The sequence below is a fragment of the Stegostoma tigrinum genome, chromosome 5 (genome assembly GCF_030684315.1).
Source record: "Stegostoma tigrinum isolate sSteTig4 chromosome 5, sSteTig4.hap1, whole genome shotgun sequence".
In the NCBI taxonomy this organism is placed as follows: Eukaryota; Metazoa; Chordata; class Chondrichthyes; order Orectolobiformes; family Stegostomatidae; genus Stegostoma; species Stegostoma tigrinum.
The window spans coordinates 26,848,871-26,871,801 of NC_081358.1; the positions used below are offsets into that span (position 1 = coordinate 26,848,871).

Here is a 22,931-nt window from a genome sequence, read left to right on the forward strand (position 1 = left end):
CAGAAAAGTAGTTTTACATTCTTTCAGCCAATTAACAACTAGAACTCTAAAGATCACTCCCCTAACATTTAGAATGCAATCTGAACAACCATATTGTGGCAAACTGAAGATCAAAGTTCAAGGAATGTAGCTTCACTGATACTGATATTAACTTGCCGAGAATAAGATTCAAAACCTCAAGCTGATATTTTTGACTGAATTTTTTTTCTAAAATTTGAGAAGTCTTTCATGAAAGTCTCTATTTACTGCAAATTCACTGCAGATGACAGAATTACAGAATTGCAACAAAGGTGGCTGTGTGATCCATAATGTCCTGCCAGTTCTGGAAAGATAATTCACTTCCCTGACTTTTCCCTTTGGCCCCACAAACCTCTTATTAGAAAACGATCCAACTTGCTCTTGAATGCAGCAATTCAATTTATCTCTGCCATGCTCAGAGTGAATTCCAGATCAATTATTGGCAACACAAGCTCTTAAAAAAGTTGCATCTGGTTCTCGACTTTTTAAACTAACCGGAACATACAGTTATTCCTCATGTACTTCGTCTATGCCTCAAATAACTTTGACCAGCTGAGAAAAGCAGACAATTTCTCCAAACTAATCCTGTAACTGAAATCCCAATCCTTGAAACTATTCTCAAAATCTTTGTTACACGATAGCCTATATAATTTGTGAAATGTGGTCCTCAGAATTGCACAGTACAGCAAATGATGTATCACTCACTTGCCTCCCATTGGCGCTTAGAAGGATGCAAACTTGATAATATTGTAAATGACCCCATCCCCCACCAAGTTCCTCTGCTACTACCCTCACTTCAGAATTGTATTCTTTACTTGATATTATCTTTTTGTTTCTCCTTCCCAAGTGCATCACTTCACATTTCACAGAATTTAAAAACTTCATAATAAATCCACCTATTCCACAAAACATATTTTATGTCCTTTTGAAGTTCATCACTATCTTTACAATGCTTTGCATCATCTACAAGTTTCAAATGTATCCTGTATATCCAAGTTTAGGTCATTAACACCGATCACAAAAATACAATGTTCTTAATACAGACTCCAGAGGAATCCCATGTTTGACTCCTTGTAATAATTCCATGCCATCACTGTAGCAGTAAATGCATCCTTAGTTACTTATAAAAAGTTTCACTCATCTTGGGGTATCCAGCAAGGATGACCCAATACTGCAATGACTTTGGGAAGACTGAAGAGATCAAAATTCAAATTAAAGAATCAGATTAAACATTTGATTCATGCAATTTTCGTGCTCAGCAGGCATAAATTGTTACAAATTTTTAAAAACTATACTATTTAAAAAAGGTGAATACTAAAATGGTGAAATATGACTTCAGCATATCAAGATTTTTGGAGTACCAACTCCCATGATCATGAAATTCAAGCAAAAATCTCAATTATGCACAACGACAGCCATTTCAAAAATTGACACTTCAAGGGTTAAAAGGGGTCATCAATAAAAACAGCATTCCAGCTGTTTCCCTTTTTTGCTTTTCCATGAATAAATGAGATATTAAAATGAGCAATAAGAAAAATATGGAAATAATCCATCCACCTTTGATTATGATAAGGGGCAAGATGAACACAAATCTTAGCTGCCTTAAATAAAGTGTGAAAAGCTGTAGTCAGAACATGCATCTCTAACACTCCCACCTTATTTGGGAAAAGGATTTTGAACTTTTACCTTCCTGGTCTGTTTACATATGTTACATGCTTTTAAAAATTAGTAGAAGCTGTTCTGAGCCGCAGAGACCACTTGCAAGCTGTCTAACAAGCTACAGGAGAGCTGTGCAATGTGTTAAATGGCTATTCCACAAGCAACAGAAGGACTTCTTGCTAACACCACCCCAACCGGTTCAAAAATTAGTGCATCCAAAGTGGAGTTCTTGGCATTTCACCTAAAAGAAGCCTTGCAGCTGACAAAGAATTCTATGACTTTACAAAACTTATACTCTGGCCAGAGTATAAGTTGTCCTGTTAAACTATAGGCCAGCAATGAAAGAAGAGAAAAGAGTAAATCCAAAATCATAGATAAATAGGAACTGCAGATGCCAGAGAATCTGAGAAAACAAGGTGTGGAGCTGGATGAACACAGCAGGCCAAGCAGCATCTTAGGAGCAGGAAAGCTGATGTTTTGGGCCTAGACTCTTCATCAGAAATGGGGGAGGGGAAGAGGGTTCTGAAATAAATGGGGGGGGGGGGGGGAAAAGAGGTGGATCGAAGATGGATAGAGAAGATAGGCGGAGAGGCTGAAATAAATAGGGAGAGAGGGGAGGCTGAAATAGGACCATGTTCGATCCACGTCCCCCTCTCTCCCTATTTATCTCAGAACCCTCTTCCCCTCCCCCATTTCTGATGAAGAGTCTAGGCCTGAAACGTCATCTTTCCAGCTCGGCTTGCTGTGTTCATCCAGCTCCACACCTTGGTACCTCAAATCCAAAATCATAATTAGCTAAATCACCATTTAATTTGAGAGCAAGGCATCCCTTGTTAAAATCTCCATAGCAAGTATGACAATAAGGATTATTTATAATCCTCTATTTTATTATTAAACTCTTAGAAGCTTGAGTGGGAAGTATTTTTGGATTGGAGGATAATATCCAGTTAAATCCAAAAAAACACAAAAAAGGGTAGATGCAAAGACATGGTTTCCCTTAATGGGAGAGTCAAGGTACAGAGGACATAGCCTCAGAATGCAAGTCACCGTTTAAGACAGAGGCAGAAGCAAGGACAAATTTCTTCAGACAGTACTGAATTAGTGGAATTCTTTACTGCAGAGGCTGAGGTGTTAAGTATAGTGGGCTGAGATAGATTTTTAAAAATCAGCAAGAAAATCAACGGATGCGAGGAAAAGCCAGGATAGTGGATTAAATGGATGATCAGATCATTAATGAATCTCATTGAATGACAGAGTAAACAATAGGCAATGGCTTTCTGCTCTGACATATTATAGTCTTATAAAAAAGGATGTTTTAGGAAGAATGAAAGCTGTTTTTTTTATAAAAAGCAAAAGATCACTGAAATTTAATCTAATAAAATTACTGTAGTGCCACTTAATGGTCAGAATATGTAGCTGCATGGATGGGTAACAAAATACAAACATGCCAGCCAAAGAAAAATATATTAGCACTATAATTATTAGCACAAAGCTACATTCTATTCAACAATATCTGCAAGAAGCTCTTTCCACTAATTTCTGCTCGTTTGCTGTGGTTCACATTGCGATCACTCCACTGACAAATACAGGGTTTTGCTACCTATGCACAGAATTCAAGGAATGAAGAGGATCAGACCTACAAGACAAGGTAATTTTGAGTGCTGTCACACTTTCTGATCAGTGGGGGGAAAATAGAGAAACAAAAATACCATGCCTGGAATGTCCGCATAGAGGTTGTGTCATGCTCAGTACTTTGCAATCAGGACTGACGGAGACAAAGGAGGGGAAGCTACATTCCACGTTATTATATAATGAAGCCTTAACATTTCATGCCTCCAGGGTGGGATTTTCAAACTTTTTTTTGCTCTGTTTTAGTGTCAAACATGCCTTTTATTTTTAAATTTGGCATCTAACATTTTTTCAAGCTTTAACAAAGGTATTGCTACTATATTGTGAATTCAAGCCGCACTTTGAACTAGCCCGTCAGTTTACATTTTCCCAGCTAGTAGTAAAGTCAGACTTATTACCCCAACTTTCACTCCAAGCAGCTTGATTCATAGGACCATCTGCTTATTGTGTAGATTTTCCAGGCAGAGGCATCAGTCGAGCTACAGCACCTCAGCTAGGGGGTTCAGGTTGAAGCTGCTACCCAATACATGGCAGAAATAATAGCAGCCACTGTAACATTGCTTTGTAAATGCTATACAAATAAGTGCCTTAGCCCTCAGAATTCCTTTTATTCTGAAAACGGCTTCACAGGTCTGACTGCAAAGACATCAAATAATGCATCATTCATAATCAAGTGACAAACAGATCCAGTCTTCCATTTAAAATTTCTTTATTTTGAAAGGAGATTAAAGAGGTTTAGTGCAGAAGTGTGCTGAAAAACGGGAGGAATCTTTACTGTGGGCTGTATCTATTGAGTGGTAAATTCAACCACTAGTACTGATGCCTACTCCAATTGCAAGTTGATCAAATCAAAGATTCGCTGGTGAGCGTATAGTCTTCACTGGGTCATCCCAAAAGTCGCACGTCTTCCACAGATAAAGATTCTGCAGTAATTCGATCGAGTCAGAAGCCACTCCGCCAGGTATTTTTCAGGTTTGGTTAAGAGTACGAAACAAGTTATTGATAGGTGTAATCCAGACTTCATCACTCCAAAAGTTTAAAACTCAAATCTTATTCAAAAAAAATGAAAGCTAACGTAAATGCCGAAGATTTAAGTTTGTCTCTCCGGCTCCAAAAGACACCTCCTCCCACCCACCCTCCTGCAAATATTCTGTCCCCTATTCCCAATTCCTCCACCACATCTGCTCCCAGGATGAGCCATTCCAGATGTCCACATTCTTCAGGGACCGCAACATTTCCACCCCCCCCCCCCCCCCCCCGCAGTGGTCGAGAACACCCTTGACCGCATCTCCTGCAACACATCCCTCACACCCCACCCCTGCCACAGCCACCCAAAGAGGATCCCCCTTGTTCTCACACCACCCCACTAACCTCCAGATACAACGCATCATCCTCCAACACTTCTGCCATCTACAATCCGACCCCACCATCCAAGACATTTTTCCATCCCTACCCTTGTCTGCTTTCCGGAGAGACCACTCTCTCCGTGGCTCCCTTGTTTGCTCCACACTGCCCTCCAACCCCACCACACCCGACACCTTCCCCTGCAACCGCAGGAAGTGCTACACTTGCCCCCACACCTCCTCCCTCACCCCCATCCAAGGTCCCAAGATGACTTTCCATATTAAGCAGAGGTTCACCTGCACATCTGCCAATGTGGTATACTGTATCCACTGTACCCGGTGTGGCTTCCTCTACATTGGAGAAACCAAGCAGAGGCTTGGGGACTGCTTTGCAGAACACCTCCGCTCGGTTTGCAATAAACTGCACTTCCCAGTCACGAACCATTTCAACTCCCATTCTTTAGAATGGATGTCCATCATGGGCCTCCTGCAGTGCCACAAGGATGCTACCTGAAGGTTGTAGGAACAGCAACTCATATTCCACTTGGGAACCCTGCAGCCCAATGGTATCAATGTGGACTTCACCAGCTTCAAAATCTCCCCTTCCCCCACCACATCTCAAAACCAGCCCAGCTTGTCTGTGCCTCCCTAACCTGTTCTTCCTCTCACCCATCCCTTCCTGTCACGTCAAGCCGCACCTCCATTTCCTACCTACTAACCGCATCCCGCCTCCTTGACCTGTCCATCTTCCCTGGACTGACCTATCCCCTCCCCACCTACCTTCTTTCCTCTCCATCTTCAGTCCGCCTCCCCCCCTCCCTATTTATTCCAGAACCCTCTCCCCAATCCCCTCTCTGATGAAGGGTCTAGGCCCGAAACAGCTTTTGTGCTCTTAAGATGCTGCTTGGCCTGCTGTGTTCATCCAGCTTCACACTTTGTTCCTCTTGGATTCTCCAGCATCTGCAGTTCCCATTATCTCCAAAAGAAAGCCCTTTCTGCCAGTTAAAAAGCGGCAAATTTTAGACATTGCCTACATGAATTTTTATGGTGTCAGAAGTGGTTGAAGGGAGACACTATCTGGAGTTCCTTTGGGAGATCCAGAATCGTGTTTATTGACGAGAATAGCACGTGAACAAAACCGGTCATTAAAAAAGTAATGCTGTGCAATGACTACTTCGTTATTTTACATTTCTAGCATGAACAGTATTTTGCTTTTATTCACGCTGTAGGTTAATACCCTTCTAGAAAAAAAAAAAGAGTACTCTCATCATTACGAGATAATAGGAACTGCCGAAACTGGAGAATCTGAGAGAACAAGGTTTAGAGCTGGATGAACACAGGCGGCCAAGAAACGTCAGCTTTCCGCTCGGATTGCTGTGTTCGTCCAGCTCTATGCCTTATCTCTCATCACTACGATCCTGGATTCATAAAGCGTACAGTTATCAGCGACTCGGGACAAGTAATCGCATTAGAGTTTCCAGTAGAAGTGAAGAGTTCGATCGGTTCAAAAGGACTAGTGAACTCACGTCAAGGAGGAATCAATTCAACAGAATTGGGACGGAGATTCTAGTCCCTTCCATGATAGCAACACGCGTAAACTTGCTGTGTGTCACAGTTCAACTAGAACCTTTCTGATCAACTTGTCCGGAGATGTTGATACGCCAGGCCTGGTGGTTTCAGGCTACTACCACTACAAACACAAGATTCCTTACCCAACAAGGATATCGTTTCCTTGTTTTTAAAAAAATTAAAAAGCGCTAAGATTCCCCCGTAATCAGACTGCTGTTTTAAGAGAACACTCAAATGGTTGCTCTCGTTTATAACAGAGTCGAGACGGTCCGCAAAGCTCAAGGCCATTGATTTCGTGCACTTTTTTCCTAGTCTTCAAAAAAGGCTATGAAAATGAATTGTGCTCATAATAATCAGCAGCTAGAGAGCATGCAAGAAAACGTTTACAAACTTCGAAAGTTAGGCTAAATAATCGGATTAAGGGTGAAGGTTTGTATTTGAATAAACATCGGGCTTTTTGGCAAAGGACAAAGTGATCGGAGATCTCTCATACACGCAAACATCGCTATTACTAGGAGGTTAAAAATCGATAGGCTGGGATTAAAACCCTTCCCTTAAGGCATCAATAAATCACAGAACGGCTTAGAATCACGGGGATCAGGATTAAAGTGAGATTTTTTTAAAAAAAAACATACACCACAGAACCCCTACAGTGCGAAAACAAGCCCTTCGGCCCAACAAGTCAACATCGACCCACAACATCCCACCCCTCAAAAACCCACCTAAACTACACACCCCTGAACACCACGGGTAATTTAGCACGGCCGATCCACCCAGCCTGCACATCTTTGGACTGTGGGAAGAAACCGGAGCACCCGGAGGAAACCCACGCAGACACGTGGGGAATGTGCAAACTCCGCACCGACAGTCACCCGAGGATGTAATTGAACCCGGGTCCCTGGTGCTGTGAAGCGGCAGTGGTAGCGACTAAGCCACCTAGTTTTTAAAAAGTTCAAAATAAAAAATGTGCTAGAGTACTGTGTGTTGCATGTCATTAATTTAATAGTGACTTATACGATGTTTATTAATACCCACCGGTCTGAATGAGCTTTTGGGAACAAAAACTTATCAGCAGCGCGACGCGGATAGTGCTGCTTTGCAGCGATTATTTCTTTAAACTTTTTATTCAACAACCTTTGATGCATGCGTATTTGTACATTGGTAACATCTTAGTGAAATTAAAAGAAAACCTTCCGCCACATCTCAATACACCTGGATCACGAGTACTAACACGATACAATTTATTCAATTTTATCAAATACACGCATTTGTCCCGGCACAATTTGTGTCCACTATTTTAAACATACGGGGGGGGGGGGGGGGAAGAGAGAGAAAAGAACATGCAAGGAAGAATTTCAAATGACATTATCAACAACTAAAAGCATTTGAAAATGTGAAAAAGTAATCTATCCCAGCTCTTCAAACTCACCCAAAAGTGAGCGTGGCAGTTGACCATCATGGTCCTTTCGATAAGTTCGTCGGGACACTCGAGGAGATGGTGCCCGGACACTACACCTGCGTTGTTGACCAGCACCGTCACATCTCCGATCTCTCTCCTCACCAAGTCAGCCGTCCGGTAGACGCTGCCCCTCTTACTCACGTCGCAAGTGTAAGTGTGCACCCGAGCGCCCAGCTGCCGGACCTTCTCGGCCGTCTCCTCATTGCTTTCTTGATTGATGTCCCACAGCACCAGGTTGGCATTCCTCTTGGCGAACTCCAGCGCGAAGAGCCGGCCAAGCCCACTGCCGGCTCCCGTGATTAGGCACACCTGATCGCACACACTCTTCTCCTTGGGCTTGATCAGCCATCTCGCCGCTGCCAACACGAACGCCCAGAGCACTTTGAAAATGACAACGAAAAACTCCGCGACGATATTCATGGCGGGTGCCGGGGGGGGGGAAGAGAGAAGGTTGGGCCGTTACAGCAGGGAGTACGGGACAAAAGGCGAGGCGGCTCAGCTGGCCGAAGTCTTCTCTCAGTATGGATATATAAACGTTGCCCTCACTCTCCTCCCTTACCCTAGCTTCCAATTACCGTACCAACACGGCCCCCTTTGCCAGCACCGGCACCTCCTGCTCCTCTTCCCGACTCTGATCATCTTCAATCCGCGTCACTCTTTAAATAAGGAACCTGTACGGCCCCGCGACCAAGGACCCTACCAAGGAGACCACTTCAGTGCTGTCACTCTCGCCATCTCAATAATCGACAGATCCCTGCTCATCCCTCACTTATTTTTATAATAAATGTTACTTCCAAGAAACTAGCTAAGCCATTGAATATTTTTGAAATGCTTCGATGTTTGCCGCATTGACTCAGGCAGCAACATGGACAGTTTCCAACGGCAGGCTTTAACTGCTCGCCGCGCATGCGTTGCTGCCTTTTCCCCCTTCTCAGGCGATAGCGATCATGGCGGAAGCAAAGTGAGTCTGTAGTGAAGCCTTTTAAAATCTGAATCCATCCTTGGCTAAATCTCACTTTTTGCTATGGTTTATTCGCAGGATAACTGCGTGTGATAAGCCATACGTGTATTTTCCCAATTACACTTCAGAGATAATTAGTTTAGACGCAATGTTATGATGCTCCTCAGTCCGGATTTTTGTGCACTGAGCCTTGTTGAAACTTTCACTAATTGTAAAAGATTTGATTAAGCTGATCAACTGACCGAGATCTTCGAAGTGTTTTTTTTTAAATATACTTTGTTCCAGCGTGCTTAGTTGCTATTTTTAAATTATTTGTTTCGCTTCTGAGCTGTCAGGCTGTGGCCTATTTTTTTTCCGATCGCTGCTGCATCAGGATGTAAACGCATTGTTTGACATTCATATAAAATCAAGAACACTGAGATAAAATTTTGTTTTGAGATTAATAATTTCTGGTAGAATAACACCACCTCCATCTGTTTTCTTTTTCAGAGAGAAGAAAGTGCCATCTGTGCCTGAAAGCCTTTTGAAAAAGCGCCAGGCGTTTGCACTAATGAAGGCCAAGCGCATCAAGCGTTTGTTAATAGAAAAGAAGGTTTGAGAAACATTTCACCCTACCGGATTAACAGTGTGTTTTAATAATGCATGTGAAATTATAAGTTTAACTGTTTTACATATCTGCATAATCGTGGAAACATTTGTGTTGATGTCCTTTAATAAACACTAAATAAAAGCATAAATGGTTCGTCCATGTCATCAGGTCCTCCTTCTTGCCCAGAAGAAATTTTAATTGAACATTATGAAATATCAGCTTAAATATTGGCCATTGCTCATCTACTGACGTTAATATTAGTCTTTTTCACCATCCCACTTCAGACAACTGTTTCTTCGTACCTCTGTAAATGTCGTTCTTTAAGTTGAGAACTCTGATTTGAGACTCAAGATGTGGGTTTAAACTAATTCAGCCGGGGGGATGGGAACCAAAATTGTAGTTCGAGTATAGAAAAGGTTGAGAGTAGGGTGGTCTGAAATAAAGTTTCAGGGACGCAAGATGGCACCAGCAATCAAGTTGGTTTGAAGTGTGCCTGCTTCAACGGCAGGAGCATCCAGAATAAGGTGGGTGATCTTGCAGCATGGGTTAGTACCTGGGACTTCGATGTTGTGGCCATTTCGGAGACATGGATAGAGCAGGGACAAGAATGGTTGTTGCAGGTTCCGGGATTTAGATGTTTCAGTAAGAACAGAGAAGATGGTAAAAGTGGGGGGAGATGTGGCATTGTTGGTCAAGGACGATATTACAGTTGAAGAAAGGATGTTTGGAGATTCGTCAAATGAGGTAGTATGGGCTGAGGTTAGAAACAGGAAAGGAGAGGTCACCCTGTTGGGAGCTTTCTATAGGCCTCCGAATAGTTCCAGAGATGTAGAGGAAAGGATAGCAAAGATGATTCTCGATAGGAATGAGAGAGACAGGGTAGTTGTCATGGGGGACGTCAACTTTCCAAATATTGACAGGGAACACTATAGTTCGACTACTATAGATGGGTCAGTTTTTGCCCAGTGTGTGCAGGAGGGCTTCCTTACACAGTATGTAGATAGGCCACCAAGGGGCAAAGCCACATTAGATTTGGTGCTGGGTAATGAGCTTGGCCGGGTGTTAGATTTGGAAGTAGCTGAGCACTTTGGCAATAACCATCACAATTCTGTTATGTTTACTTTAGTGATGGAAAGGGATAGGTGTATACCACTGGGCAAGAGTTATAGCTGGGGGAAAGGCAATTACGATGAGATGAGGCAAGATTTAGGGAGCATAGAATGGGGAAGGAAACTGCAGGGGATGGGCACATTAGAAATGTGGAGCTTATTCAAGGAAAAGCTCCTGAGTGTCCTAGATAAGTATGTACCTGTCAGGCAGGGAGGAAGCTGTAGAGCGTGGGAGCCGTGGTTTACGAAAGAGGTGGAATCTCTGGTCAAGAGAAAGAAGGCGGCTTATGTTAGGATGAGATGTGAAGGCTCACTTAGGGCACTTGAGGGCTGTGAGGTAGCCAGGAAAGAGCTGGAGAGAGCGCTCAGGAGCCAGGAGGAGACATAAGTTGTTGGTGGATAGGATCAGGGTTAACCCCAAGGCTTTCTATAGGTATTTAAGGAATAAAAGAATGATGAAAGTAAGATTAGGGCCAATCAAGGATAGTAGTGGTAAGTTGTGTGTGGAGTCAGAAGAGATAGGGGAAGTGCTAAATGAATATTTTTCCACAGTATTCACTCTAGAAAACGACAATGTTGTCGAAGAGAATACTGAGATACAGGCTACTAGACTAGGTGGGATTGAGGTTCACAAGGAAGAGGTATTAGAAATCCTACAGAGGGTGAAGATAGATAAGTCCCCCGGGCCGGATGGGATTTATCCCAGGATCCTCTGGGAAGCCAGGGAGGAGATTGCTGAGCCTTTGGCATTGATCTTTAACTCGTCATTGTCTACAGGAATAGTGCCAGATGACTGGACGATAGCAACTGTGGTTCCCCTGTTCAAGAAGGGGAGTAGAGACAACCCTGGTAATTATAGACCAGTGAGCCTTACCTCAGTTGTTGGTAAAGTGTTGGAAAAGGGTATAAGGGATAGAATTTATAATCATCTAGAAAAGAATAAATTGATTAGGGATGGTCAGCACGGTTTTGTGAAGGGAAGGTCGTGCCTCACGAACCTTATTGAGTTCTTTGAGAAGGTGACCAAACAGGTAGATGAGAGTAAACCGGTTGATGTGGTGTATATGGATTTCAGCAAGGCGTTCGATAACTTTCCCCACAATAGGCTATTGTACAAAATGCGGAGGAATGGAATTGTGGGAGATATAGCAGTTTGGATCGGAAATTGGCTTGCTGAAAGAAGACAGAGGGTGGTAGTTGATGGGAAATGCTCATCCTGGAGACCAGTTACTAGTGGTGTACCGCAAGGGTCGGTGTTGGGTCCACTGCCGTTTGTCATTTTTATAAATGACCTGGATGAGGGGGTAGAAGGATGGGTTAGTAAACTTGCAGACAACACTAAGCTCGGTGGAATTGTGGATAATGATGAAGGATGCTGTAGGTTGCAGAGAGACATAGATAAGCTTCAGAGCTGGGCTAAGAGGTGGAAAATGGAGTTTAATGCAGACAAGTGTGAGGTGATGCACTTTGGTAGGAGTAACCGGAATGCAAAGTACAGGGCTAATGGTAAGATTCTTGGTGGTGTAGATGAGCAGAGAGATCTGTGTCCATGTACACAGATCCTTGAAAGTTGCCACCCAGGCTGTTAACAAGACAGACAATGTTTTAGCTTTTATTAATAGAGGGATCGAGTTCCGGAACCAAGAGGTTATGGTGAAGCTGTACAAAACTCTGGTGCGGCCGCACTTGGAGTATTGTGTACAGTTCTGGTCACTGCATTATAAGAAGGATGTGGAAGCTTTGGAAAGGGTGCAGAGGAGATTTACTAGGCTGTTGCCTGGTATGGAGGGAAGGTCTTACGAGAAAAGGCTGAGGGACTTGAGGCTGTTTTCATTAGCGAGAAGAAGGTTGAGAGGTGACTTAATTGAGACAAATAAGATAATCAGAGGGTTAGATAAGGTGAATAGGGAGAGCCTTTTTCCTAGCATGGTGATGGCGAGCACGAGGGGGCTTAGCTTTAAGTTGAGGGGTGAAAGATATAGGACAGATGTCAGAGGTGGTTTCTTTATTCAGAGTAGTAAGGGAATGGAATGCTTTGCCTGCAACGGTAGTAGATTTGCCAACTTTAGGTACATTTAAGTCGTCATTGGACAAGCATATGGACGTACATGGAATAGTGTAGGTTAGATCGGTACGACCGGTCGGCACAACATTGAGGGCCGAAGGGCCTGTACTGTGCTGTGATGTTCTATGTTCTATATTAAATTGTTGAAGAAACTCTGGCAGCATATGTGGAGAGAAAGCAGGGTCAGTGGTTTGTGTCCAATGAACCTTCTGTACTTTCTCTTAACCGTAGCTGTCAGACCTGCTCGGTTTCTCCAGCAATTTATGGTTTTGTTTCAGATTTCAAACATCTTCATTTCTTGGGTTCTTTTTGTTTAGTATTGAACACCAAAGGTTGCCATAAATAAGTTTTGTAAGTTTAATGAGTTTTTGTATTCATTCATCATGTTGATTTTTTGTAAAAGTAGTCATTTATTCAGCATCTTCCCAATGTAGAAACAGCAAAAAGGATTGTCTATATTCTTGGTAAATTATATGTACTACAGCAACCTAGGATCTGAAGATAACATTCCTGTCGATGGTTAATTTAACAGCATTTGTTACACATTGTAAACACATTGTTGAGTTTCAAAGCAATTTCAGTGCATCCGGTGTAATCACTTGGGAGCAATATCCCATTTGAACTGGGAGCCATAGTTGGCCACAACTTGCTTTGCTAATTAGTAAAATCGTGGGGGTTGATCTGATTACTCCACATTCCATCCTAAGTATAGTGGTTCAAAGTCAAGAGGTTCTGGGGTTCAATTCCTGCTCCAACGTTTGAGCAAATATGTTCAAGCAATTATATGTTCTGTGTCATATTTTTGGGACCTTGTGTGCAAATTAGTTGCCACATTTCTTGTAGTAGCGCCTGCAATTCATGTAAGATTCATTAGCGATCATATTGGCCCAGAAAAACGGTGCATAAGTGCAGGGCTTTCCTTGTTTCTCTTACTGATCATGAGATTAACGTGAAACTGTAAATAATTGGTATTTAACCTCTATGGTGGTGAGTCACCACCATATTCTCAAGGACAATTGGAAATGGACAATAAATGCTGATGATGCCAGTAATGTCCACGTCCCATGAAATAACTTTTGTTTGAAATGTTTGTGGTCTAACAAGTTTGTCATGTTAATTTACACAAGGAAATTTTAAGTTTAACCTGTTTTGGAGTGGGGGTGAATGTGCACGGTAGCATGGTGACTCAGTGGTTACCACTGCTGTCTCACAGTACCAGGGACCTGGGTTCGATTCCAGCCTCAGGTAACTCTGTGGAGTTTGCACATTCTCCCACACCTGCGTGGGTTTTCTCCTGTACTCTGGTTTCCTTCCACAGTCCAGGGATGTGCAGGCTAGATGGATTAGCCATGCAGGGATAGGGTGGCGTTTTTTTGGGGGGGGGGGGGGGGGGGGTGTTGGGTGGGATGCTTTTCACACGGTTGGTGTGGACTCAACGGACCAAATGGTCAGCTTCTATACTGTAGGTATTCTATGATTCTAACATCTTAGGTGTGTAGTGAATGATGGTGACTGCAGTTTTACATACAATGTACACTTTAGTTTATATAAGATGATAAGACATCGGAGCAGAATTTGGCTATTCACTCTCTTGAGCCTGCTCTGCCATTCGATCATGCCTGATGCATTTCTCAATCTCATTCTCCTGCCTACTCCCTGTAACCTTTGATCCCTTTGCTACTCAACCTATGTATGTTTGCCTTAAATACAGTCAATGACTTGGCCTTCACAACCTTCTGTGCCAGAGTTCATAGGTTCATCACCCTCTGTCGAAGAAATTCCTCATCTCTGCTCTAAAGGGTCAGCCCTTCGCTCTGAGGCTGTGCCCTTGGGTCCCAGTCTTTCCTGTTGGAAACATTTTCTCCATGTCCACTCTTTCCATGTTTCTCACTATTCTGAAATTTTCAATCAGATTCCCCTCGTTCTTCTAAACTCCGTTGAGTACAGACTCTTGAGTTCTCAACTGCTCCACTTAAGATGAGCCCTTCTTGTAAACATGCTCTGGACCCCTCCAAGGCTAGCACATGCTCCCATGTATACGCGACCCAAACTTGCCTCAATATTCCTAATGCAGTCTGACCAGACCCTTGTATAGCCTTAGCAATAGATATCCCTGTTTTTGCTTTCTAGCCCTCTTAAAATGAATGCTAACATTAATTTGCCTTCTGAACTAATTGTAAAATGGTACTAATATGAAAATTTATTTAATGTATGCTTTCAGTACTTTTGGAGTGTTAGGTTTTCTGAGTGTGGAGAGTTGAGGAAAATGCAATAATGGAATAGTTGATTATTTAAAGTAAGTAAAATAGTTAAGATTTTAAGCAAAGTATATTTTTGCTTAAAGATAAATCGAGAGAAGAGAAAACTAATCTACAAGAGGGCTGAAAGTTACCACAAGGAGTACAGACAAACGTACAGACGTGAGATCCGCCTTGCCAGAATGGCACGTAAAGCTAATAATTACTACGTACCTGCGGAACCCAGACTAGCTTTTGTGATCCGTATTAGGGGGTAAGTTTAAATGGATATTTATTTGTTTATTGTGGTTACAGGTGAATAAACTTTTGTTCAATGTAAAAGTGTGTTATCATTTTTAAAGTTATTACAAACAGCAAATACGCAACTACTGTGGACTAAAATTTTCCTTTATCTATCTTGCTAATTTTTCTCCATGATTTTGTAGCATCAATGGTGTTAGCCCTAAAGTCCGCAAGGTGCTTCAACTCCTACGACTGCGTCAGATCTTCAATGGAGTGTTTGTGAGACTAAATAAGGCTTCAATCAACATGCTCCGTATTGCAGAGCCATACATTGCATGGGGGTATGTGATTTGGAAATAAGAAAAAATCAAATGTAACATTGTATTTTGGCTTAAAGGTGAATTATACTGTTGTCAGTGTGAAACCAGGTATGATTTTTCTGAATAGATGCTGTTGGTGCTTTATAATATATAGTGCTACAGGCAGACATATGTATTAATAGATTACGAATCATAACACATTTCCGTTTTGTCATTTATGTCTAGTTTTTAATTTTCATTGGAAAGGTTTCTAGTTTTCTGTGATGACTAGATAACATAGTTTTCTTTACGTTTAAAATTAAAATGGTTTCCTCAAGGTGTAAACATTATGTATATTCAATGCCAAGGCACCTCCTAGTACTTTGGCAATTAGGATATTATTGAGCCAGGTGCCACTCAACTGTCGATGGCCCTTGTGCTATTAAACAGCTGAGTCTGACCGTTTACCAATCAAATTTCCACAAATGTGCTGGGTAAGTAAGGACCCATCCTGTTGTATTCTGTCTTATCTTGCTATGTTGCTGAGGTCGCTGGTTCGTGCCACAGGTGTCAATCTTGACTCTTGAATGTGAATCAAAACATTATGGATTCAAACACCATTGTGATATAAACGCATCATCCATTCTTGGATTTTAATTCTCTTCTTTAAAACGAACTGTGGTTTAGATGCACTCTGGTAGATGGAAACTTATTTAATTAAAGTGTGATGATGCACTCTAGCCCTTCTGGGTCTGCCAGTGCTGGTGGACTCCACATCCTGCCTCTCAGTTGACATCTGAATATAGATGTATCCCCAGAAGTGGACAGGCATACACATACAATAGTGAAGCAGTTTGGGGCAACCTGAAGTTCTATATAGGTTTGGTAAATTTTTGCTTTGACTTACCCTTTTTCTCGTATTAATTTTCTCTCCTCATCCTCCTGTGGCTAAAGTCTATGTAGCATGCTGATCCATTGTGGAGAATCTGTGCTGGATTAGAAATTCAAATGAAAAACAATTAACAAGCAAATGTAAATTACACATAGAAATATAAATAGAACAGTTGCTATGTTTTGTAGGCTAAATTGAGGCCTTTTTGTTAGATATTGTAAAGTGCTTTAAAGAGTATACTTTTGTTGAAGTGGTGTCTCTGAAACCTGCCTTTCAAATCTGATGAGGATGTTAGTCAATTTGCTACCAGCAAAGGACTGAATATGTCACTATCAACTAGTCACAGAACTAAGTTTGTGTTGATTGAGAATGCGGGAGCTTTATAGGTTAATATATGCATTGGGAATTTAACTAAGGGAGTCGTGTCTTGAAATAGTAACATTTTTAAACAAGCCTTGTTACTTTATTAATTTTCTAGATATCCAAATCTGAAATCTGTTCGTGAATTGATCTACAAACGTGGGTTTGGAAAAATTAAACATCAGCGCATCGGTCTCACTGACAACTCATTGATTGAAAAGAAGCTGGGTAAGATTATTTAAACTTGTCAGTACAGGTTTAATTTGATAAAATGTATGTAATAATTTTATGCAAAGTTTTTTTTATTATTATAGCTTTTTGTTTTGTTGGTATTCTTGCTACTATGCCAACTGATGACATCTCCCAGCACTAGGGTAGTTTTTAGAGTCTTGTCAACTGTGTGAAAATAGTGACTACACTTCAGAGCACTTTGGAATGTCTGGTTCTGAAAAAGCGTTGTATAAGTCTTTCTTTTTGCTCCACATGAACTTGACTTAAGGCAATCACCTTGTACTGCTATTCCTTTTTCCTTTGCATCTTGGCTTTTATTTCCCCCAACTACTTTTGTGGCCATGAGTTCCCATTCATGCCACTGAGTATTTTTTTAAATTTTCCATGGGCTCCATGTATCATTGAGAAGATCAGCATTTATCTCTCATTTGCCCTTAAGGTGGTGTTATGTTGAAATATAACTGAGTGTCTTGCTTAGCCACTTCAGGAGGTTATAGCACATTGCTGACGGTCTAGAGTCAGACGAGTGGTAAAGATGGCAGATCCCTTTTGAAAGGATGTTGATTAACCTCTTGGAGTTTTACCATAATCTGTTGTTTCATGGTCACCATTGCTAGTTTTGTTTTAAAAATTCCCAGATAGAAATAATTGAATCTGCATTCATCAGGTGCTGTGATTGAATTTGAATATGTTTCTGGATCATTATTCTGGGCCTCTGGATTACTAATCCAATAACATAAACATTATGCATGGAAAGAAGTTTCACAGTCTTTTGATTTTATTGGTCACACAATTAAATCTTGGAACATCTGACACTGGCTGATAATTCAGCATTTTACTTGGTTGTGTAATACCTAACATTATCAGAACACAGTAACAACTTAGAACTATATGGCATATTTCATGTCATAAAAAGTCTTGGAGTGCTTCATGTCCATTTAAAGCAAAATTAGAGATTGTATCACTTAATGTGATCAGTGCAAATGGCTAAATGCTTGGTCAGAGTTGAATTTTAAGGAGCACCTTCAAGAGAGTCAGAGACGCTTAGGAAAGGAACTCCAGAGCTGAGGACTAGGCAGCTGAAGGTGGGGCCATTAGTGATGAAGAATCTGTAATTAAGGATGCTTAAGACAGCAGAATCAGTTGGGCACACATCATGGGTGGCTTTTAGGGGTGCTGAAGAACACTAGAGATATGAGGTTTTACAGGTATTTGAACAAAAATAAGTAATAAAACACAGTATTTCCTGACTGAACCAGTGAATTCAGTATGCACATATGGTGGATAAGCACAGCTGCAGAGTAGGGCTAAAGTGTGGTAGTATGGCTGAGACTATCCACGAATGTATTGCACTAGTCATGGCTAGAAGTCAAGGAACAGTTTTTTTCCCTTCTTTCGCAAGTTGATGATTACAAACTGTATTAAGTCCAATGTAATTGACTGTCAAGCCTATTGACAGTTTACCACACAATTTTTAGGAAAAGGCTTATTACTAATTATTCATATGTACTGCTAACTAAAACTAGTTGTCAACTCTGAAATATTATCCTGCATGAATATTTATTGATATCTTACTTGAATTGCCTGTTAGTAATGGAACAGCCCAAGGTTGCAGCAAAGGAACCGAAATCATGTTGTACTGCTAACTGTATGGGAATAAAGTCAGACACAGTTTAATGACAATCTAATAAACAGGCCTGTCCATTACAAGGTGGGGGGATGTTTGCCTTCTGAGTTATCTGGTTCATGTGCTGCCAATAGTTTTGTCTTTCAGTGCAGGAACATCCCTAGTGCTGTTAGGAAGGGAATTTCAGGATTTCTACCTGGCAATCATGTATATTTTTGCGTATGGTCAGTACGATTCTTTAATTTTAAGCATGATCTGTCTGTCATTGAATAAGATCACAACTGAACTGATGGTGGCTTTAACTTCACTTTTCTGCCCGTTTGACGCCTTTGTCAAAAATTAGTCAAAAATCTCTAAATCTGCCTTGACTACCTTCAATGACCCAGCCTCTACTCTTGCTCAGAAAGAGAATTCCAAAGACTAATGACTTGGAAAGAATAAATTCCTCCTAATCGCGTACACCAATGGCAAGCTCTTTACGTTTAACTGGATACCCTAGTTATAAATTTCCCACAGCATCTGAAAGTAAAATACTTCATGTGCTGGATAAACTCACCAGATCTGACAGCATCTGTGGCAAGAGAAACAGTTAACATTTTGAGTCCAGAATGACTCATTTTCAGAATCTTAAGCATCTATCCTGTCAAGCCTCCTCAATATTTTAAGATATTCTTATTAATGTTAAGAATGAGAAATATGCCCAGCCTGTGCAACTTTTCTTAATTAGATAACCCCTTCATCCCAGAAATCAGCCTTGTGATGCTTCTTTGAACTGCTTCTATTGCAATTATCAGCCTTCATTAAGTAAGAAAACTAAAACAATACACAGCACTCCAGATGTGGCTTTACCAATGCCTTGCACAGTTGTAGTAAGACTTACATATTCTGGCAATCGAGAATGTAGTTGGATTTGTGCAAATGAATTTGGGAGATAGAATGGAAGACAGAAAATATTATTTAAAAAATTTGATGGTGTAGGGCAAAAGGGAATGGTAATTCGACATGTACAGGCAGAATCTTGCTGGTGAGATGTTAATGATGAAATGCTGAACAGCCACTGCAAAGGTGAACACAAAAAAAACTCTCACCTGCAAAGAAAGGGACAAGGATTAGGGCTGTAAATTGTTGTCAAGAAGACCAGGAAGCACCTAACCAAACAAATGGAAGTGCTGCTTCTTAAGGTTATTGTGAATTTCTTTGGAAAATTGCAGGGGACCAAGGACATGGAGGTCGGTATGACAGGAATATTTTAAATTAAAATGAAGCTTGGGGACATGCTTGTGAACTGAACGTATGAATTATGAAAAGAAGTAAGCCATTTGGTTTGCTCGAGTCCTGTCTGCCATTCATTAGAGTAGTTGAATTGTTCATCTTTTGAATTCCACTTTTCTATCCCCTTAGCTAACAACTAACAAATTTCATCTTAAAATATTCAATGATCCCACCTTATAAGGAAGGGAGTTCCAAGCTTCCTCTAACCCATCTGAGAAGAATTGTCTCTGCAGATCATTTCTGGTCGCCCAGTTATAGGAAAGATATCAAGCTGGAAGGGGTTCAGAAGAGATTTACCAGGATGTTGCTGAGTATGGAAGGTTTGAGTTATAAAGAGAGGCTGGATAGGCTGGCACCTCTTTCATTGGAACATAGGAATTTGGAAGGTATAGAGTTAACGGTAGTTATCTTTTCCCTAGGGTGGGGGATTTTAAGACTAGGAGGTGCATTTTTAAGGTGAAAGGAGAGGGATTTAAAGACGACACGAGGGGCACTTTTTTTTTACGCAGTGAGTGGTTCGCATGTAGAATGAACTTCCTAAGGAAATGGTAGGTGTGGGTATAATAACAACGTTTAGAAGACATTTGGATAGTTAGATAGTTAATGTGAATAGGAAAGATTTGGAGGGATATGGCCAGGAGCGGGCAAGTGGGCCTAGTTTAGTTTGGGATTATGTTTAGTGTGGAATAGTTTGACCAAGGATCTGTTTCGCTGCTGTATGAATATGACCTCTGTGGGGAAAAAGGTGATCTCCAGTTTGCAAACAATGCCCCCAGTTCTGGGCTCATTCACAAGAGGAAATGTACCTTCTGTATTTACCTTGTTAATACCATTCCGGAGCTTAAATACCTCAATCAACTCATTCATCTTCTAAAATCTAGTGGAAACAAGCCCAGTCTGTCCAATTTCTCCTCATAAGACAAGGTGTTCATTCAAAATATCAATCTAGTAAACCCTTGATGCACCTGAAGGTGCATTTACATACTTGGTTCTTAAAATAAAGTATTGAAGACTTTGTGAAGTTGTCAACCAATCTGCATTTTTTGTTGTACTGTTTTTGGAATAGGGGTGAGGTGGAAAACTGGATTATTATGACTGGATTTGTTTCTTAGGTGGGGCATATTGTATATCATGTGTACTTGTATTTTAAACTATTATTGTCTTGTCAATTTATTATCTTGGATGAATTGCTATTTCAAAAGGAGCAAAGTACAGTGCTGTGGGATGATGGGAGAAGAATGGCATTCAGAGAGTTGGTGCAGACATGATGAGCATCTTTATTATAGATCTGTCATTCTTTGAGATAACAAGAAGAAAAGTTGAATCTACAAGAGAACTGAATTGCTGTAAGAAGCGCAGATGTGTAGGGTTACAGATGTATACGGTTAATATTGAGCTAGCAAGATGCAGGCATTCTCCTGTGTGGAGAATGATATTCGCATTTTAAATACCCTTCCCTTCTCATAACGTGTGTGATACATTTTGTCTGTTCCTGTGACAAAGGAGCTAATCAACCTGTTCCCATGGATGCATCCATGGACGGCTTGAACTAGGTGTAGATGGCAGAGAGCATATCTCTATAGTACAATTCTGTTTTAATTGTGCAATTATGTAAAAATTGTATGCACATTACCGATTTATTTACATTTCAGGAAAATATGGCATCATTTGTATTGAGGATCTGATCCATGAGATCTACACAGTAGGAAAGAACTTCAAAATGGCCAACAATTTCTTATGGCCCTTCAAGCTATCTTCACCACGTGGTGGCATGAACAAAAAGACAACACACTTTGTTGAGGGTGGTGATGCTGGTAACAGAGAAGACCAAATCAACAGGATGATCAGAAAAATGAACTAAAGGTAAGTGTGTTCATTTTTATTTTTGAGGGGTTGTGGAAATGGTGTGATAAAGTTGCTATTCTTGTTGAAGCATATATAAATAAAACTTGATGTGAATATAAGTTAGTGCTAGAATACATGATGAATGAAGAAACTCAAATGTACATATTTTCTGGAGAACTCTGCATCTCTACAGCTATGCCCCGAAAGGTTTGATATTAGTGCACATAGGCTAAATAAAATGTGATGAAAGCTAAATGAATGTACTACTGAGTTTCAGTTTGAGATATTGTTAAAGCACGTGCTGGTTTTATAAGAAATGCACAACAAAAGCTAAACTTGCTGGGTCATATGGTGTCTTTTAATATATCATTCAAAGTTCTGGGAATAGATGCTAAATTGGTGTGGGAGAGAATGGGAAGGGATTACTCTGCATCCGGCTGTAATTATAGCTGACTGACTGAGTTGAGTCTGTAGCTAGCTTATTAACATGTTCTTTGAGTTAGTTTGGGCTTGAGGAAGGAACTGTCTTCTTATGCATGTGGTAACACAATATTTTCTCCACAGGCAGCAATATTGTTGGAGTTGTGATATTGTATCCTACCTACTGGCTTCCAGGGTAGGTGGATGTTAGTGAGCCTGGAGGGCTAACTGAAAGCAACCTTTACTTTGTTTATTCCATAAGAATTTAATACATGCTTAATCAGGGGTTAACGGCAATGTAAAGACCATTTTTCAATTTTCATAACCACATGGAATTGTATGTTCTGGTCCATTTGCATGTCAGACCATCTGGTACAAAATGAATAACTTAACTTACTCAGGAATTTAGTAGGCAGCAAAATACTTTGTGCAGGTAATGCCTGTGAAGCAATGATTAGAATAATACAGTGTGAGTCTTTTTCCAGCTAAAATGACCTTTTGTAACTTTATTCTTCTGTTTGGGAATGTGTCTACAGTTTTGATTTATTCCTGTGCTGATTTTAACAGGGTTGAACGGATTTTAATCAAATTGCAGTTTTTGTGCTCTCAAACTATTAATATACTGAAGTTATTGAACATTAAGATTTCATAATCCTTGATATGCAAAGTGTGTATTAATACATTTGCAGGAGATGTATATTCAAAGTCTTCAAACAAGTTAGAATGATTCATGAAATAGTTTATTTCATAGCAAGAGGTGGAGAAAATATTTGAAATTTAATGGTGCCCTGAAAGGTAAAGGCAACTTATTCTAGTTAATGTTTGTCATTGTGAAAGGAAGTTAGAGTCTTTGGAGGAAAAGAAGGAAATAAAGAAAAAGCATGTGTGTAAACTGATTATATATCTAACAAAAGAGATTTCTAGATCTTTGCCAGATGCAGTGCAATCTACTTTCTGTCCAAAGCCCAAGAAATTTTGTCATTTATGTTTGTTTTTAAAAATTCTAACTGGTTCTCTTCTTTTTCTCCTCTTCCCTTCTAGGTAAACCACAGCTGTGAAATTGCCATCGTGTTCTGTTAAATAAAGAAATTATTTGCACAGTAA

General features: G+C 40.7%; 2 protein-coding genes across 2 annotated transcripts in view; one reads left to right on the plus strand and one right to left on the minus strand.

Moving 5' to 3' along the window:
* Nucleotides 1-8,367, minus strand: part of LOC125451681 (retinol dehydrogenase 10-like) — a 66,533-nt gene extending 58,166 nt beyond the window's left edge. The window contains exon 1 of the mRNA XM_048529151.2: nt 7,648-8,367. Within this exon, the coding sequence (XP_048385108.1) occupies nt 7,648-8,097 (450 nt within the window). The 5' untranslated portion in view covers nt 8,098-8,367. The remainder of the gene's footprint in view (nt 1-7,647) is intronic.
* Nucleotides 8,368-8,562: 195 nt separating this feature from the next.
* rpl7 (ribosomal protein L7) lies at nt 8,563-22,931 on the plus strand. Its single transcript, XM_048529152.1, has 7 exons — nt 8,563-8,638; nt 9,128-9,230; nt 14,746-14,912; nt 15,085-15,222; nt 16,551-16,660; nt 21,215-21,425; nt 22,869-22,931. The coding sequence occupies exons 1-6, from the start codon at nt 8,625-8,627 to the stop codon at nt 21,421-21,423; spliced, it is 741 nt and encodes a 246-aa protein (XP_048385109.1). The 5' UTR covers nt 8,563-8,624; the 3' UTR covers nt 21,424-21,425; nt 22,869-22,931.